At 46.7% G+C, this 19,812-nt stretch overlaps 1 protein-coding gene across 1 annotated transcript in view; it reads right to left on the minus strand.

The window, feature by feature from the left end:
- NAPB (NSF attachment protein beta) overlaps positions 1 to 11,418 on the minus strand; it is a 36,554-nt gene extending 25,136 nt beyond the window's left edge. The window contains exon 1 of the mRNA XM_020878267.2: positions 11,197 to 11,418. Coding sequence (XP_020733926.1) covers positions 11,197 to 11,294 — 98 coding nt within the window. The 5' untranslated portion in view covers positions 11,295 to 11,418. The remainder of the gene's footprint in view (positions 1 to 11,196) is intronic.
- Between the last annotated feature and the right edge of the window lie 8,394 nt (positions 11,419 to 19,812).

The raw sequence follows: 19,812 nt of genomic DNA on the forward strand, positions 1-19,812 counted from the left end.
ACCAGTCCATCCTAAAGGAGATCAGTCCTGGGTGTTCACTGGAAGGTCTGATGTTGAAGCTGAAATTCCAATACTTTGGCCACCTGATGTGAAGAGCTGACTCAATTGAAAAGACCCTGATGCTGGGAAAGATTGAGGGCAGGAGGAGAAGGGGACGACAGAGGGTGTGATGGTTGGATGGCATCACCGACACAATGGACATGAGTTTGGGTAGGCTCTGGGAGTTGGTGTTGGACAGGGAGGCCTCGCATGCTGCTGCTCATGGGGTCGCAAAGAGTCGGACACGACTGAGCGAGACTGAACTGAACTTGAACTGAAAAAATTTACTTTTAAGTCACTCCAAATGCCTACTGTCTTCTGTGAAAGTTGATTTTTGTGAATTTTAAAGAGAAGTATTTTTGACTGATTGTTATCCAGAGCACCTAGAACTGAGGGAGAAGATCCCTGAAAACAGAAACAAGTTTCAGTGAGGAGTCTACATTATAAGTGATACGGTACAGCACACGGAAGGCTTCCCGGGTAGCTCAGTGGTAAAGAATTTGTCTGCCAGTGCAGCAGATGCGGAAGATTAGGGTTTGATCTCTGGGTCAGCAAGATCGCCTGGAGAAGAAAATGGCAACCCACTCCAGTATTCTTGCCTGGGAAATCCCAGGGACAAAGGAGCCGAGCGGGCTATAGTTCGTAAGGTCGCAGAAGAGTTGGACACGACTTAGCAACTAAACAAAAACAGCACATGGCATTAACCTGCCAGAAAACATTAAGAAAATAAGGTTCTTACCAAGGAGGTCAAAATGCTGAGAAAATAATATTTAACTGCAGGCTGGAAAAATTTGATTGCCTGACACCCCACCTCCACCCCAGGTTCCACAGAGGAGGTGGGGTGAGAGCGACATGCGCACTCCACCCCGCCCCCACCACCCAGGAGCCCAGAACAGCAGAGCTAGGTCCAAGTCCCTGACTCTCCTCCCTGCCCCTTCCTGTTTAGGAGGGAAAAACTGAGCCTGGGAAAATCACAGCCTATTAGTCCAGACAGCTCAGATGACATCTACAAGCAGACAAGACTATTAGGCCTTGACTCATCCAAAATCCTGCATTTTCCTCGTGATGAGTGAAAGCTATCTGGAAGCCCCAGCAAACTGTAACTGAGCACGTGGACGGTGAGGGTGGGGAGGTACCAAGGCAAGAGCCGTGGGCACCAATGGCCCATGGTGCCTCTAACTGCCTGACTCAAATCGTTTGCTTTTTCACAAACCAGTAACAAGAGGTGTAGCTGCAAGGAGGTAAGCTTTGGAGTCAGACTGCGACAGACAAATGCAAGTATCCATCAGCTCCTGACCCTTTGCCCGCAAGAACAAGTGCAGCCCCCAGATCCATAGCACTCCCAGAGCAACCAGCAGAAGCTGAGCAGGGGGTTCAACCTCAACCACCATGTACTCTGCCTTGGATCCTGGGATTCCACCTTCCGAGAACGGCTCACTTTATTTGTATTTAACAAAAAAGAATCACAGATTCTCAAATGCAGGAAACAATCTGAGATGTTTAAGGACTGTCTGACCCAAGTATTTGCATTTAAGCATAACTTCTTGAAATAAAGTTACAAGAACAGGTACAGCACAGAAAGCTGGTGGGACTTTTATCACGAGGAGTCAAGTGTGACGAGGGGTCACGCTTCCTGTAGGGGGGAGACATGTATAGATTGGAACTTTTAGTAAAACAAACCGAGATACTTAAACATTACAAGGAAGCTAAGAATAAGAATTACTGGATAAACTCAGAAATGACTCATACACAACATGACTTGTCAAGGGAAACTTTTATATTTAATTTCAATCTTCATAAAACTTTAATTTTTTTAAACAAAATTTAATCATTGAGACCTGAGATTCCTACAGGACAATGGTAGCTACCTAAATACAAAAACACATCCTTGTATCTTCTGGAACCACACACATCAACAAGGAGTGGATGTAACCAACGGATTGGATCCACTCAACAAACTGGAGACCATTGAGTCAGAAGTCAACACGATTTCATTTAAGAAAGCTGGGGCAGTAAAAACCCTGAACCAGCAGAGCTAGGGGCTTCCCAGGTGGCGCTAGTGGTAAAGAACCCCCCTGCAGGAGACATAAGAGTCGCAGGTTCAATCGCTGGGTCAGGAAGATCCCCTGGAGGAGGGCATGGCAACCCACTCCAGTATTCTTGCCTGAAGAATCTCATGGACAGAGGAGCCTGGCAGGCGACAGTCCATAGGGTCACACAGAATCAGACACAACTAAAGCGACTGAGCATGCACGCAACACAGCTAAGGAGACAGTCCCTGCTACCAATCAGGAGGGGAGACTTAGACACAAGACAGGGTGCAGCAGGGTCCCACAAGTGCAGTTCACAGGCAGCAACACCCCTTTAGACAGGGCTGCAGTGTGGGATCCAGGAGGCAAGTATGAGACCTGGAGGGCATGGGGGCCTGGAAGGGGGGCCTGGCTAGAGGTGTCAGGCTCCAGAAGATGTGCTTCTGGGGGAGGGAAGGAGAGAGGAGGCTTGGCAGTTAGCGAAAGAAAGCAAAGCTGGGAATAAACTCAGGTTTTGGGAAACAGTGGAGGCAGAGCTGGAGTGGCAGCAAGCCCGAACCCACCCCCAAAATCCTAGGCATCAAGGAAACCACACCAAGGTATGGACAGAAGACGCTGCAAAGGTTAACATGCGTTCAGGAGAAAGCACACTTCCAATGCTGGCCCTTCCCCAGCTGAGAGGTCTGCAGTAGACCCTCCCTCGTGACGGGCCTGGCAAGGGCACCACCTGAGCTCGCAGTCAGGCATGTGCTCACTGACACACTCACAATCATTCTGGACCAGACACTCACTCTACCTTCATGTTCAGTACTGTATTCAAGGAATTATATGAGACAGTCAACACTCTACTATAAAACAGGCTCTGTGCTAGATTGTTTTGCCCAACTGTAGGCTAATGGAAGCGTTCTGGTAGGCCAGGTAGGTGTGTTAAACACATTTTCGACTTACAATGGGTTTATGGGGACATAACCCTACTGTAGGCAGAGAGAGACCTATACAAATACCTGAATCCCCCTGACACACACACAGCCTGAATAGAGGGGTAAGTAGAGCACGCTCACTGACTGGCACACAGGTAGGTAATGCGTGTTTCCCAGAGCAGACAAAACACTAGATTCCCAAGTAAGGAAATCAGGCAAAGGGTACTAAAGAAGATTCTCGGGGTAATAGCGTACTCCTCTTGTGACAAGACAGCACAGACGACCCCTGCAGCTTCTGCTCCCACTCCCTCCCTCCAAGTCAGCCCTGGTCACTGTGCCCGGACTCGATAAGGGAGGGAAGCTGCCCTCTCCCTGGGGCCGGGCAGCACAGGCCACGTGGCCACAGGCATCAGATAATCCTCTTACCTAACATAGCCCCAAAACAGGCAATCACAGTAACAAGAAAGCAAAGACTGCTACCCTGGCATTAGATGAGGTAGAATTTGGGCTCAAAAGTATCAAATGAAATAGAGAAATTCACTTCATAATACTAACGATACAATTCAAATGAAAGTATACTGGTTGTGAACATCTAGGCACCCAAACACAGCAGCCATCTTTCTTTATAAAGCAAAAATCACAGGAGCCCTGAAAGCCAAAATAATCTTGAAACAGAAGAACAAACTGGAGGGCTCACACTTCCTGATTTCAAAACTTACTGCAAAGCTATAGTAATCAAAACAGTGTGGTAATGGCAATAACAACAAACATACAGACCAGTTGCCCATGAACAAATCTTTGCATTTATGGTCAAATGATTTTCAACAAAGGTGTCAAAAATATTCAACAAGGAATAGACAGTCTTTTCAACAAACTGTGCTGGAAAAATCAAATACTGACTTGCCAAAGGATGAAGCTGGAGCCTTACGTATGGTGGTGGTGGTGGTTCAGCTGCTAAGTCGTGTCTGACTCTTGTCACCCCATGGACTGTATGCAGCCTGCTAGGCGCCTCTGTTCATGGGATTTCCCAGGCAAGAGTGCTGGAGAGGGTTACCATTTTCTTTTCCAGGGGACCTTCCCCACCCAGGAATAGAACCCAGGTCTCCCACCGTGCAGACAGATTCTTTACTGACTGAGCTATGAGGGAAGGCCCAGCCTTATGCATGAAGTGAAGTGAAGTGAAGTGAAGTCGCTCAGTTGTGTCCAACTCTTTGCTACCCCATGGACTGTAGCCCACCAGGATCCTCAGTCCATGGGATTTTCCAGGCAAGAATACTGGAACGGGTTGCCATTTCCTTCTCCAGGGGATCTTCCTAACCCAGGGATCAAACCCGGGTCTCCCGCATTGTAGGCAGATGCTTTACCGTCTGAGCTACCAGGGAAGCCCTGCCTTGTGCAAAAATTAACTCAAAATGGATCAAGGACCTAAATGTGACACTTAAAACAGCAAAAACTCTTAAAAGAAAACAGAGAAAAAGCTTCATGACACTAGATTTGCCAATGGTATCTTGGATATGACACTAAAGGCACAGGTTAAAAAAGAGAGACAAACTGAACTTCATGAAAATGAAAAAACTGTGCATCACAGACACTATTCATAGAGAAGACAGGCAACATACAGAATGGGAGAAAATATCCTCAAATCACATACCTGATAAGGGATTAACATCAAGAATATATAGCAAACTCCTAAAACTCAATAACAACAAAAAAAAGTCAATCCAAAAATGGATGGCCAATGGGAATTTGCTGTGTGGCTTAGGAAACCCAAACAGGGGCTCTGTATCAACCTAGAGGGCAGGGAGGTGGGAGGGAGTTTCAAAAAGGAGGGGATATATGTATACCTATGGCTGATTCATGTTGAGGTTTGACAGAAAACAGCAAAATTCTGTAAAGCAATTATCCTGCAATAAAAAATAAATTAATTTTTTAAAAAATGGGCAAAGGACTTGAATAGACATTTCTCCAAAGAACATATATGAATGGCCAATAGGCATAAAGATGCATTAATAATGAGGGAAATGCAAATCAAAGCTACAATGAGATATAACCTCAGACCTGTTAGAATGGGCATTATTTATAAAATACCAAGTGCTAGAAGGAAGCGTGTAAAGAAATTAGCATCTGTGTGCATTGTTGGAAGGAATGTAAAATGGTACAACCGCTGTGGACAACAGTATGGCAGTTCCTCAAAAAATTAAAAATGGGATTACTACATAATCCAGCAATTTCATTTTGGGGCACATACAAGAGAGAATGAAAAGCAGGATCTTGAAGAGATATCTGTACAATCATGTTCATGGGTGAAATGAATAATTTCCTTAAAAATACAATTTACCAAAACTGACCTCAGTAGAGATAGGAAGTTTAAACATTTCCAGGGGAAAAAAGAAAAGTATCAAGGAAACTAACACCAAAAAGCCCAACATGACTTCACTTAAGAGGATTTGATTTAAAAATGCAGAGACCAGAGCATGGGAAAAAAAAAAAGAAAAACTTAACAAATTCTTTTTATGAGGCCCCTGTGACATCAGTACTTCAATCTGAAAAAGACAGTGTGTATACACATACACACACTGTAAATAAAAGAACTTGAAATAAAATAATTTAGAACAGTATCCAACAGCCCATTAAAAAATTCATGCATTATAACTCAGGGGGTTATTCAAGGGATGCCAGGACAGTTCAGTATGAGGATATCCCTTGGTTAATGTACTAATAACTAAAGGAAAAAAGTCATGCTTACCTCACAGTTATCGAAAAGGCCTTAAAATATAAGTCCTTCATTCAATCCATAATGAAAACACCCATTAAAACCAGAATTGGCAACCTCCTTACTGTGAAAAACATGTATTTTAATCCAATAAAGTACTGATCTTTTAACTTGTTAGATTTTAATTAAACTAACATTCCCAAGATACTTTCTATTAATATTCAAATAGACATGATTAACATTCTGAAATTCTGCTTACAAAATCTCCTTACTGTGAACTCCTACGTATCACTCACCAAAAATTCTTAAGATACAAAAGTCCTGCTGATTTTATATGCTGATCAAATGAACTCAAAGTGAAAGCATAAAAATGAATTATAAAGTCTCCTTTAACTAGGATAATCCTCTGTCTTGGTTGCAGGGACACTCTTGGTTTATACCCATCTTCTTGGCATCTCAAAAATATCCCAGTTTGAACACTATCTTCACGGTCACTCTATAGCTCACAGATACGGGGAAATATCTGAAAAAAGTTTAAAGTAGAATTATATAAAGTTTAAATGCTATTTACATATAAAAGATAGTATTTAGAGATTGAGAAATCACGAAAATCAGAAGAAGATGCACTGTCACGTAAGCCATGCTACCTTCTTCATTTTCAGCAGAATCAACAAACAGTACCTAAATTAATAAGGTAGCAAAAGTATTCTAAAATTATTTAGAATCATGGTAGCAACCATCAGAAGAATCAAAAGGAAAGTTAAAAACAGTTATGTCTGCTGAGTAAGATTTAGGAGCATGAGCATTCAGAGAAAACTCTACTTTTCAACTGAAACCATTCTGTACTCCTTGCAGTTATTGCCCTTTCCTACCATACGTAGCTGCTACATTTACAATGAACAGGTATTGAAGGAAACACAGAAGAAAGAAACATGGATTCCCCTTCACTTTGTTACCTTTGCTCTTCAAATTAAACAAAAGAGCACAAGAAAACAAATCAGCATCTGTAAGGCATTCAGTGGAGTCCCCTGAAGTGCCAGGGAGGTGCTGGGCCACAGCCACCAAACAAGGTAGACCTCCAGGACCTTACACCCGCGAGCTGCAGGCCACATCAGTCCTGGTCCTCCCTACCACTGGTAAAGGACTCTGCACCTCACAGAGCTCACAGGAATGAGAGGATATGGTGAACGCTGCAAAAATGCAAACAGAGAAAGGCCAATCGTGACTATCATTTGATATACGGAATAACCGACACTAAAAATCAAAAAACCAAATGATTATAATATAGCTCTGCGCAGCACCTCATTCAATCCTTACAGCTCTGACAAGTAAATTCTTTCCCTTTCCCCATGAGAAAGCTAAACAAAACAAACAAACAAAAAAAACAGAAGCTCTGAGTATGATTTGCTTGGCCAGGGTCACCAAGCCAGTAAACTAGAACCTGAATTTGGCCTTCTTACATATATATATATATAAAACACACACACACACTCACAGAGTGTGTGTACATATTATTACGGCTCACATATAATATACATTATATATTACATAAAAATAGAATAAAACATATACATTTCTTACACTATACCACCTGTCTCTAAATCTGAGCTTAATAATAATTTTTTTTTTTTTAAGTTCAATCTGCATCTGAATATCTACTGTAACTGAGGTGGACCTAAATGCTTTACAAATGCCATTATATGTCCCCATCATAATTTGGCGAAATTTAAACACAGTCTTTGCCAAAATAAAGCTGAGTGAAAAATACTGATAATTAATGACCCACAATGCTTAAGAAACACTCCCAATTTTCACAAGTAGCTAAGAAATATAGATTCAGTTATTTCTGAGCAAACCTATAAGAGGCTTCTCAGATGGCACAGTGGTGAAGAATCTGCCTGCCAATGCATGAGACATGGGTCTGATCCTTGTGTGGGGAAGATCCCCTGGAGCAGGAAACGGCAACTCAGTTCCATATTCTTCCCTGGAAAATTCCATGGGAGCTTGGTGGGCTACAGTCCAGGAGATCACAAAGAGTCAGATATGACTGAGCATGAACACAACCCTATAGGGCCTTTCATTAAATTTACTTTGACACTGCCAGATTTATGGCTCTTTACAAGCTTTGAGCCTGGGGAACAGTCAAGAGCATGGGAAGATAGGGTTAACCACCCAGAACCTGCTCCCACAGTCAGTCTTAAGCCCCTCTCTTCCACAGGCAGTATTCCCCACTGTGGTCTCCTAAAACAGGATGGCAGAGACAGTACAGGCTGTAGAAATGCAAAGCCATCTTGCTGTCAGACCTAGGTTGGCTGACTATCAGTTCATTAAGATGGTAAACTAAAATTTGAAGTTAACTACAAAATTCAATAGCTCATCTTTGAAAACAAAATCAAAGCACAGCCCTTTCGGTGGCAATTTTGCTACACTAAGCTAAGCCAGCGAAGGAGTTAACTTTTAATTGAATTCCACGGACGACTCCAAGAACACATCACTGTTGATCTGTCTGTCAAGCAGCAAGACTGACCATCCTGACAGCGGTTTCTTGCAATGGCTCAGCAGGTCCTTTCCTGCAGGGAAATGCGGGCAAGGAACACAGACATCTCTCGGGTGAGCCTGGACTTGTGCCTTATGTACAGAAGAATGCATGACTGACTTCTTCATATTTTTGGCTAATTTTACTGAAAGCAACAAAAAAGAGTCACAGAAGAGCAGTGAGAAGGCGGCATTGCCACAAAACTAGCACAGTGTGTGGATCGACACTGAGCAAAGGGGATCCTCTCTTACACAGGTTTTAATCTGCAGTTGGGTGAAGCAGCCCCAGGCGTGAAACACCTGCAGTAAAGTAGGCTGAGCGCCTGTAACGACCACCAGAGCCCCAAACAGCATCACCTGCCCCAGCAAAGTGCCATCAGCTCTTACACAGGTGGGCTCAGTGACACCGATGACGCTCATGTGGGCCTGTGCTGTCAACTAAGGAGTCTGACATGCAGAGGGACTGCGCTGTGGTTTAAATAAAGGCAAACAAGTAGAGGGGAAAATTCTCTGGCTAAGGGAGCTAGAGCAGGGAGGATTAACACACGTATCCCAGCCCAGAAAGGTGAAGACAGGTGCAAGTGACGCCCGATGTAAGGTAAGATTCTGAACACCTAAAACTGACACAGAATCTGTCTTCCCATTGTCACTGACAAGAGAAACGAGACCTAGCTGTTGGCTTCAAAGAATTACATAACACTATTAAAGCTCAAAGAACTCTGAGTACCCTTCTTCCCCAAGCTTTTCCGGAGACAAGCATTACTAAAAACACAGTCCTCCATGGTATAAATAACCCTTATGTGGTGCAAAGCTCTTTCAAATATTGATATTTTACTTCATTAAAAGCCCCAAGGATGCAGTCCAAAAAGTCTGACTCTGAAATCCTGGCAAAGTCAACTTGATCTATTTGGTTCTCTGTTTCCTTGATAAATAACCGGGCCTGATAATTCTGATGAAGATGCTAATTAATAATCCTCATCTTTAAGATTAAATGTTTTACAAGCATATATTCATGGAACCTTCACTCACTTCTCCTACACTCATCTTATAGCACAGGGAACGGAGGCACGGAGGGGCTAAGGAACTTGCCCCTGGTCCTAGACCAAGGACAGAACACCGACCTGCTGGATCCAGGTCAGTCCTAAGACGCAATGACTTTCGTGCAAACTGAGGCTGAATGCTGAGGATGAAGTCTTCCTACAATGCTCCTCAACGAAACAGGTGGTCAACAGTCAAGAAGAAGAAGAAAAGATGTTTCTCTAAAGACAAAAAGCATTTCTAAAATCCTTTTAGGATTACTGGTTCAAGATGTGATTAAATTTCACAAGAAGAACAACGCAACACCTCTTCGCAGAAAGGAGCCAGAAGGGAGCATCCCTCTGAGAATCATCAAGTGCTGTCAGGTGCTTTTTTCTCTATCGATTACAGATTCTCTTCCAGCGAAGCGAATCTGGACTGGAAATGCTGTGCCATTAAGATCACCTCCCAGTTTGAGGTGCTATGACATTAAATTTTACTGGAATAAACTGTAATTGTTTTGTGAACCAGAGAAAGGAGTTACTGCTTGGTGTTAATTAAGGTCAGGTATTAAGACAGGATTCCTTATAGTACTGTCATAACTTTTAAAGGAGTACAAATTTGTAACTCATGGCTATACTCTAAACCATACATCACATGATAAATTTAGAAACCACCTGGGATAAATGCTTAGAGAGGTTCTTGAAGGCAGGAACCTTTATCTTCCTGCATCTTTGCATCCTATACTACACACAGCATGAAACCTGCATTTAAGCCTTTCCTGGAGATTATCAACACTGGTAAAATATCACAACTCAAACAACGAAGGTGGCAAAACAAGGAGATTCCGAAATGAATTTGCAAATGCTCTGGGTGTTGGCCAAGGGCCTTTCGCTTCCATAAGAAAATACAGAAAACCACCAGGAATTTTCTGCCTCCCTCATCCTAAACAGCTGAATCATTCACCTACTCAACCGCCCAGAATTCTTCCAAGAACTGTCAGTGCAGGCTCTGCTTTTTGGGAAGTCCGAATCTAAGGCCTTCCCTAGGAGGGGGCAAAAGAATTAAGTGGAAATGAACGGGATTTCCAAGAGACGCAGACTTCGAGGAGCTGCGTTATCCCTAGGTCAACCGGAGACCCTGGCTATCTCAGCAACCTCTGCTGAAGTAATGGCACCGGGTTGAGAGCACGTCCTCACTCACCCCACGGCTATTACCCGTGTGCTTGGCGCAAGGCGCGCGGGCACAGGGCGGCGGACTGCGGGCCGGGCGCAGGAGCCGGGGTCTGGGGCCCGCCTCTCCCCGAGCCTCACGCCCACGCGGGGCTCCCGAGAGGGGCGGGCCGACTCCAGGCGAAAGAACAAACAGGTGTGGCCGCCGCGGGATCATGCACACTCGTGCTCGGCCAGTGGGACCCGGGACTCGCCACCCGCCCGGCGAGGTCGTAGAAGATCTCTTAAGGGCATGTGGGGGACCCTGGGGTCGTCCTGAAGGGTTCTAGTGGGCGCGTGGGGGGCCCTCCGGAGATTCTAGGGGGCCCCTGGAGGGAAGGTGGGGGACTCCGGGGATTCTAGGGGCTCCCTGGAAGCAAGGTGGGGGGCTCCGGGGATTCTAGGGGGTCCCTGGAGGCAAGGTGGGGAACTCCGTGGATCCTAGGGCCATCCCTGGAAGGGTTTTTGGGTTTCGGGGATCCCTGGTGGGTGTGGGGGGTGCTCCGGGGATTCTAGGAGCCCCTGGAGGCAAGATGGGAGGCTTTGGGGATCCTAGGGGATCCCTGGAGGGCGTGGGGGGCCCTGCGGCGTTCTGGGGGCCCCAGGGGGAGCCGGGGAGACTAGGGGAATTTCTGGAGGGTGTGTGGGGATTAGAGGGTCCCCGGGGCGCTCTGGGGGCCGCCAGGCCGGGACGGAAACCCTCCCCAGGGCACGCGCAGTCAGGCGCTCACCCAAACAGCCCTCGGAGGAAGGAGTGAGAGGCCTTGACTCGCTTCTCGGCTTCGGCCATTAGCTGCACCGCCTCTCTCTCCTTCCCCGCGTTGTCCATGTCGCCGGCCTCGATCCCCGCCACAAGCTCCTCAGCAGGCCGGACTTGCCGCCCGCACCTCCTAGCCTTCTCGCAGCGGCCTGGCGCAGAGGCGCGGCGCGCGACCTCTTGGGAGTTGTAGTCCAAGCGGTGCCACGGCCGTCCTCTCGCAGCGGCTGGGCGCAGAGGCGCGGCGCGCGGCCTGTCGGGAGTTGTAGTCCGCGCTCTGTCCGCGGGAGCCCGCGAGACGTCCGCTCTCGTTTCCTGAAGGGCGCACAGCCGGCGGGCAGCTGGAGCTTGGAGGCCGGTGCCTGACTCTCTCTTTAGGACCTTCGGACCAGGAGAGCGTTTGGCATTTAAAGATGCGGGAGATGGAAAAGGGCCCGCGGCTTCCAGGGAAGACGGCCTGAAACGGCAGCATCCCGTTACATCAGGAGTCCCTGCCCAGCACGACAGACCGTGGCCAGGGGTTGGTCGGGGGCGCGGGATAACGGAGCGGGTGAGGACACCGCGGGTGCCCGGGTACCAGCAGGAAAGCTCGACCGCACGCGAACTCCGCGAGAGATGCAGGACGGCCGCGGGAAACAGGGGCCCTAACCCTGCGAGGGTCACGCGCTCACCGCACAGCTCCAGGGAGTACCCAGTTTATCTGGAGAGCCAGGCAGTTAAGAAGGAAGCATTTGCCCCAAGACAAATTCAGAGTTGGTTTTCGGTCTCCATGTGAATGTCTGTCTTCTTCCTTGGTTACCGAAGACTTCCATATATAGGGTCTGTGCATAATCCTCTATTGACTGGATTCTTTTCAGTGGACGCAAGCCATTGAGCTCTCTTATTCTTGGCATAATGCTGGCCACAGTGTGGAGTGGATCTCTTAGGACACAGCTCTGCCTGCCAGGACGACCTTTATTCTCCTAGGAGAAGTATTCACAGACAGACGCTCTCCAGTGCCAGTGATTTCCTGGCCTGTCCCAGAGGGAGTTATTCTGTAATGCAAAGTCTAGACCATTTATATTTGGTAATACTACAGCAGGGGTGGTGATGCAATTATGAGAGTCACTGCCAAAGGAAAACTTGTGACAGCTTCAAACTATTGATACATACACTGTGGGCACTGGCACACAAAATACATCTAAGAAAATGAAGCCTGTCTTGACAGAGCAAGGCAAACGGGATCAAACTCGTAGAAAGAAAGGTCACTAAAGCATATGTCACAGAGTTCCTACAGTGCAGGCGCTTCAGAGGCGGAAGGAAACCTTAGATTCTCAGGTGGAGTTTATTTAATTTCACTACATCCATTATTCTGACTTCCAAAAGCTAATTTCGAGCAGGAATGGGAAAGGAGGCAGGAAATTAGAGGCAGTACTCAATGTGGAGTAAAGAGAAAAACTGCAAAAAGTGGGCATGAGCATCTGAGAAGCAGAGCAGCCTCTGTGGATTTGGTGGCGGGACCAACCCAGAAGCTCCAAGGGCAGCATCAGCGTGTTGATTAAAGCAGTTCCCAAAGGATGTTCAAGAAATACCAATCTCTAACCCCCTAGCTCTCTGTGTCAGCATCTCCTGAAGCTAGAATCTAGGAAATGTGTGTTTAAGAAACATGTAGGAAATGGACTGGTAGACATGGAGTGGTGAGGAGTGGGATGAACTGTGAGATTGGGATTGATGTATGTGCACTGCTGTGTGTAAAACAGGTAGCAGGAAGCTGCTGCATAACCCAAGGAGCTCAGCTTGGGGCTCTATGATGGCCTAGATGGATGGGATGCAGCGGGTGGGAGGGAGACCCAAGAGGGAGGGGATATATGTGTACATCTAGCTCATTCACTTTGCTGTAAGGCAGAAACTGACACAACATTGTAGAACAACTATATGCCTATAAAAAAAGAAAGAACACTACTATTCTAGAGCATCCAGTTCATGCACCGAATGTAACATATCAGTACACCATTGTGGCATATTTGAGTTTTGTCACATTTGGCTGTTACCAAAATACTCAAGTCCACCCCAAGATGCAAGAAAGGCTTTCCCAGAAGCAGTCACATGGACCTGGCTGCTCTAGGATGTGGGGTCTCTTCCCGTCCATGCTCTGCACAGGTGACAGGATCAGGAAACGCTTATTGTGACGCTTGTTGCCCACGGATTCCATACTTGCCGCTATGCCTACTCCCTAACATCTGTTTGTAACCAAATCAATACCAGGGTACTTTTGCAGTCATTTGTGGACATGGGCAGAGCAGGAGACCTTGACATGCCCTATGCTCACGAGGACAAGACCATGCTGCTCTCTTGTTACAAATCAATGTCCTTCTCATCGTCTATTTAGTGCCATGTTTTCCCCACTTTGTACTTTCTGTTGGTGATTTCACTATTTAAACTAACCCCCAAGCATCATGCCGAAGTGCTGTGTAGTGTCTTCAGGGGAGAAGGCTGGACTGTGCCCTCCAGAGAAAACACATGTGTTGGATGAGCTCCATTCAGGCATGAGTTGTGGGGTTGTGGGCTGTAAGTCCATGTTAACAAGTCACCGAGATGTCAAATCAAACGAAATATGTTGTGTGCAAGAAGGTTACATACTGATGGGTGACCAACACGGGAAGCAAACCTACATTTCCCTGGGGGTTGAAAGGTGGGGCAGGGTGATGTTTCAGTCTTCGTTAATTCAGGATCTCTACTGACTTTACAGAACTACCTCTAATGGTGAGAATTGACCACTTTGGGAGGGTGTCTGGTAGACAATGAAGTCAGATCAGGGAATCTCTCTTCCCATTCCCAAAAGAAATGGACAAAAATAAAAAATTAGCAACTCTTCCCAAGAAGGAAAGCAGGGAAATCGCTCCATGTCAGACCACCTTGCCCCCAGCCCCACTCACCAGCCGCCTCGTGGTGCTATTTGCTCTGCAGTTCTGACCTACGTGGACTGCATCCATGGGGCTGTGACCTCTGACTTCCTGTTGCATTTGGCCAAAAGATGCCCAGCCAGAGGTGGAGGGCAGAAGGTAAGAAACATCATGGCAGTTTTCCTTGGTCTCCTGGTCAGATGACCATCTGAGGCTCCCTTCATCCTGCAGGAAATGATAGTCCTGTGCCCTGGGCTCCTTCACCCACAGCATTGCAGGTACCCGCATAACTAGTGTGTCCTGCAGGGACCCAGATAGGCATGCTCCCCGGGTCGTTGTCTGAAGCCCGTATAAGCTTGAAACCCAGAACAGGAAAGGTCAGTGTGAGAAAGGACAATTTGGAGCCGGTCTCACTTATGAACATGGATACAAATATTAGTAAATATTAAACAAATATTAGTAAACACACCATGCACAAAAGAAGAAAATCTTGATAGTTATGGACATAAATATGAAATGCTAAACTTCAAGAAGTTTTAAGTGAAAATAGAGGAAAATAGCTTTATGATCTTAATTTCCTAAATAGACATCAGAACTGCAAACCGTAAGAGAAAAAGTTGATACATTCACTCCATCAAGGATTTCTCTATAGCTCTAACGGGAAAGAATCTGCCTGCAATGCAGGAGACCAGAGTTTGATCCCTGGATCAGGAAGACCCTCTGGAGAAGGAAATGGCAATCCATTCCAGTATTCTTTACTGGAGAATCCCATGGACAGAGAAGCGTGGCTGGCTACAGTCCATGGGGTCACAAAGAGTCGGACACGACTGAGCGACTAACACACACACACACATCATTAACAGTAAAGATGTATTTTTACCAACTTAGCATAGCTCAAACAGAAAGAGGTAACCACAACCCAGGAAAGGATATTTGCAGCACACCTACCTGCAAATCATTATTATTAAGGATAAAGAAATTCTACAAATCAGTGGAAGACCGACAACCAAATAGAAAACACGGGCAAAGGGCTTGAAGATCTGAAGGTTACAGCCACAAAGTCTGGATCCTCTTCAGCTTTTGCTGCTGTTTGCCTGGGGAGAATGGAGGTATGTTCACAGAAAACCAGGCGACGGCAGCCAGTGGCCTTCGGGGCCTGGGTGCCCTTTCTTTGTTTTCAGGATGGGTCTTGACCACTATTTAAGCGACATAGCCTGCTTTGTTGGTGGTGTTCAGTGGCTAAGTCATGTCCGACTCTTTGTGACCCCGTGAACTGCAGCACGCCAGGCTTCCCTGTCCTTCACTATAGCCTGCTTAGGAGCTGATAAACCAACATCACAGGATTATGGACGCCATCTGTAGAAAGACTGCATGAGGACAATGGCATGTGAAAAACCCACCACCCCAGGCAGAAGTCCCATGGAGGCAAAATGCCTGGCCCTGTGACCTCTGACCTCCGGAGCCCCGCAGTTTCTTAGGTGTCTTAGGAAAGCGCACACGTCCCCTGGGCCTTTCAGGGTGGCGCCTTGTCACCGCTGTCACTCTGCTGCTGGCCTGCACATGGGGGACCAGCAAGCTTCTAGCCAGCATCAGCCACGTCCTTCTGCCTCAGCCCAGGGACCAGAGCAGCCGCTGCCAGCCGGCAGTGCCTTCTATAGCCTCCATTGGGAGTGTTCTGGGCAGGCATTCATCTACCCCTGGCTGCTCCTTGCTGGGCTTTCTTTGAAGGGCTTCTGGCAGCAGGATGAACCGCGAATCGATTGGCTTCCTGCCTGGGTTCTATCCAGGTCAGCAGCCAGGCCAGAGCAGAACTGTTCAGAGAACAAGGAGGAGCTTGTCAAACACAAACCAAACAAGAAGATGGTGGAAAGCAGAACCCAGAGCGGGCGAGCCTTTTGTTCGGAGGAGCTCATTTGTTCCCCCAAAGTGAGGAGGGGAGGCTCAGGAGTGCCGGGGTCCAGCCTCAGCAGGATCCAGGGGGCACCCTCAGGAAGAACGGCGTCAGCGAGAGAGAAAGAAGACACGTGAGACCAGCCTTGATAGGGCCAAGTCTGCGAGGGAGAGAGAGAGAGACAGAGAGAGAGAGTGACCAGACCGGGGGTGCAGCAGAGTCTGGCAGAGTCTAGCAATCCTTTATTTTTTACCATAGCTTTTATACCCTAAGTTAGTACATTTCTAAGGGGAAGATAGTTTAACATTACGTCAGCTTGTCCTTCATGAAACCAGGGTGTTTTCTGCATACTTCTTTGTTTATGAGGGTCTTGTACATTATCTACTGGCCTTGGGGCCTATTAACATTTTATGCAGGTCAGGTGAATGTAAACCTTTTTTCTGTTTCTATGGTGACTGAAAGGTAGCAGTTTCATAGGGCAACAGTACAGACTAGAAGTATAACCTTGTTAACACAAAAATTAATCCTTCTGCAGAAGTTGTCAGTTACGTTTATCTAAGAAGTTTACCCCAGGCTGACTCTGCGCTTTGGTGAGGCAGCTTCTGCCTAGCACTGTTGGCTGACAATTAACAACCATCTCATTGTTACCACACTAGGGCTAAGTTCTTATTTCTCTAGATCTTTAACTACATTAACAATGGTTTCTATAACACAACCTTAGCACATTAAAAGCAAAAACACTAGAACTGATTCAAATGAATTCTTTTTAATGGCTGAGTAATATTCCATGGTGTATATGTACCACAGCTTCCTCATCCATTCGTCTGCTGATGGGCATCTGGGTTGCTTCCATGTCCTGGCTATTATAAACAGTGCTGCGATGAACATTGGGGTGCATGTGTCTCTTTCAGATCTGGTTTCCTTGGTGTGTATGCCCAGAAGTGGGATTGCTGGGTCATGTGGCAGTTCTATTTCCAGCTTTTTAAGAAATCTCCACACTGTTTTCCATGGTGGCTGTACTAATTTGCATTCCCACCAACAGTGTTAAGAGGGTTCCCTTTTCTCCACACCCTCTCCAGGATGAAACTGGAGCCCATTATACAGAGCGAAGTAAGCCAGAAAGATAAAGACCATTACAGTATACTAACACATATATATGGAATTTAGAAAGATGGTAACGATAACCCTATATGCAAAACAGAAAAAGAGACTCAGATGTATAGAACAGACTTGTGGACTCTGGGAGAAGGCGAGGGTGGGATGTTTCAAGAGAACAGCATTGAAACATGCATATTATCTAGGGTGAAACAGATCACCAGCCCAGGTTGGGTGCATGAGACAAGTGCTCGGGCCTGGTGCACTGGGAAGACCCAGAGGGATCGGGTGGAGAGGGAGGTGGGAGGGGGGACCGGGATGGGGAATACATGTAAATCCATGGCTAATTCATTTCAATGTATGACAAAAACTACTGTAATGATGTAAAGTAATTAGCCTCCAACTAATAAACATAAATGGAAAAAAAAATAAAGCCATGTTCTGCTGAAAAATAAATAAATAAATAAAATAAAAGCAAAAACACAGCAAGCAAAACACAGCAAGCAAATGTTAACCCAATAGCTACTTTTAGAATATTTTTTCTTATGTTTTCTAATAGGACTCCTTCACCCCTCAAAAATGCTCTATGTCTATTAGGGCTTTTATATAATCAGGTTCTTTATACTATTTTATGATTAGGATATTATAAGCAATTATGCATATTAGTACCAAGGGCATAAATGCATTTGGCTAACAAACTACCAGCAAAGGAGTTTAAATTAAAACACTCCTTTCACCCTGGATAATCTCATAAAATACCACCACCTGGGAAACTTACTGATTAAAGTTCTAAATTGATTCTTATTTGGGAAGAGATCGGGGAAGGCCTTCTGCCTGTGTCACAGAAATTAGGGAGTAGTCTATTGAGGCAGGCATCAGAAAGACAGATACCATCTTTAAGATGAGCGCCAGGGGCAGCTTTTCGAAATCCCTGAAAACCTGATCTGCCTTGCCTGTCAGGCTTTCTCCTCGTGACCTTGTCATGGGTGGGATCTCGTGTGCCGGCTCCCAGCACAGGAGCAATGCAGGTCTCTAGGAGAGTGTAACACTGTGACCCATGTCCCAGTCCCAGGCCAGTCATTCCAGAGGGATGGAGGGAAGGAATGGCCGGCAGCCCAGGGCCGTTCTACCTGCCTCACCTCCTTCTTGTGCAAACAGCCCCAGGCACTGTGCCGACACTTCTGTACCTTTTATGATTCAATGTCCACAATCTTCCAAGCTGTTTTACTGTGACCTGACTTTACATACTCAGAAGGTGAAGCTTGGCCAAGCAACAGTGGCAAGGCCTCCCCACCTCGACTCTCGGCTCCTGCTGGGCGGTGTCCCCCTCACAGTGGCCCATGGTGAGACCAGACCAACTGCCTACCCATGGGACATCTGCACCCAGCCTGGCCAGGCAGGAGTGTCCTCTATCTGCCTGCCTGCTCCCGAACAGCCTGTCCTGGAACCTGCCAGGCACCCTAGGGCTTCGGTTCTCACCAGCCATGTGATTCCCCCCGCCCCAGGACCCGCACTACTTCGGGGACCAAAGGCACCCCCACTTCAGATGTCCAGTCAGACCATAGTGTGATGAGCAGTGGTTTTGCCCAGTGTGGTCTATTCAGGCTCTGTCACTGGATGTGATCAGGCCCCTTCCTCTGACCTTGTGGACGTGCCCAGGCTTCAGATTCTCCCTTATTCCCCTGCCATGGCCATATTCTTCTCTTCTGTTTTCACCCAACTGTCCCATGACCACACACAGCAATTGGGGCCTCAGGCTTTCCCTTTCTGGGGGTTTTATGAGTCTCTCTTTTTCTCCTGCTAGTTGTACCATGTTTCATGGACATGATGAGCCCCCATTTCCCCTTATTTTATGGACATTATGTTGTTGCTTTTCCCCGCAGCATGTTCCACATTTCCTCCTATTCCATGGTCTTCACCAAGCCCTGATTTCCCCTTCTACCATGGACAGAACCACCCCTGCTTTCCACTTATCACATGGACATGACTAAGCCCTCAACTTCTCCCTCAACTGTGGAAACAGCCCATCTCAGCCCTCTGATTTGTGGATGGAACACTGCTGCCTGACTCGTCTTGCCCTAGGGATGTCGTCCAGTCCCTGTTCCTCACTTTCTGTGGACAGGACATTGGTCCACGATCATGCCCTGTTTCATCCTTACTCTTGGAAAGAGCTAGAGTGCTGCTACTTCCTCCTTTCACAGATGTGACCAAGGCTCTTGTTTTTCCCTTAGGCATAGACTTAATGAAGCCTCCTACTTCATCCCACTACCTCCTTTTCCTTGGATGTATTCATTCTCCTTTTCCCTTTCCTGGCATTTGACCAGGGCCCCTATACTCCCCTTATTCCATGCATATAATCAGCCCACATTTCTTAAGCAGATCTATTTGGTATGTTTGTGGGTTTCCTAACACGGCCCGTGGATATCACCTTCCCCTCCCCAGGTCCACAGACTGGTGGTGTATCCAGGTAGCTGTACATCTAGATGACTGGGGAGGGCTGAGCTGGTCCAGGCCCAAGCACTCTCGCACATCACTCAGAATCCTTCTGTATCTGTTTCATGATTGCACTCCTGCCATCCGGGCTCAAGTGTTCTAAAGCAGCTGCCTCCCCAAGCTGGAGGAATCATGAAGCCATGGGGTCTGGGAGGACACCCTGCCAGGTATAGTTAGACTTTCACACTGGAGGGTGGCCTAGGTTCCAGGACACCTGGGGTCCAACGGG

The sequence above is a fragment of the Odocoileus virginianus genome, chromosome 9 (genome assembly GCF_023699985.2).
Source record: "Odocoileus virginianus isolate 20LAN1187 ecotype Illinois chromosome 9, Ovbor_1.2, whole genome shotgun sequence".
In the NCBI taxonomy this organism is placed as follows: domain Eukaryota; kingdom Metazoa; phylum Chordata; class Mammalia; order Artiodactyla; family Cervidae; genus Odocoileus; species Odocoileus virginianus.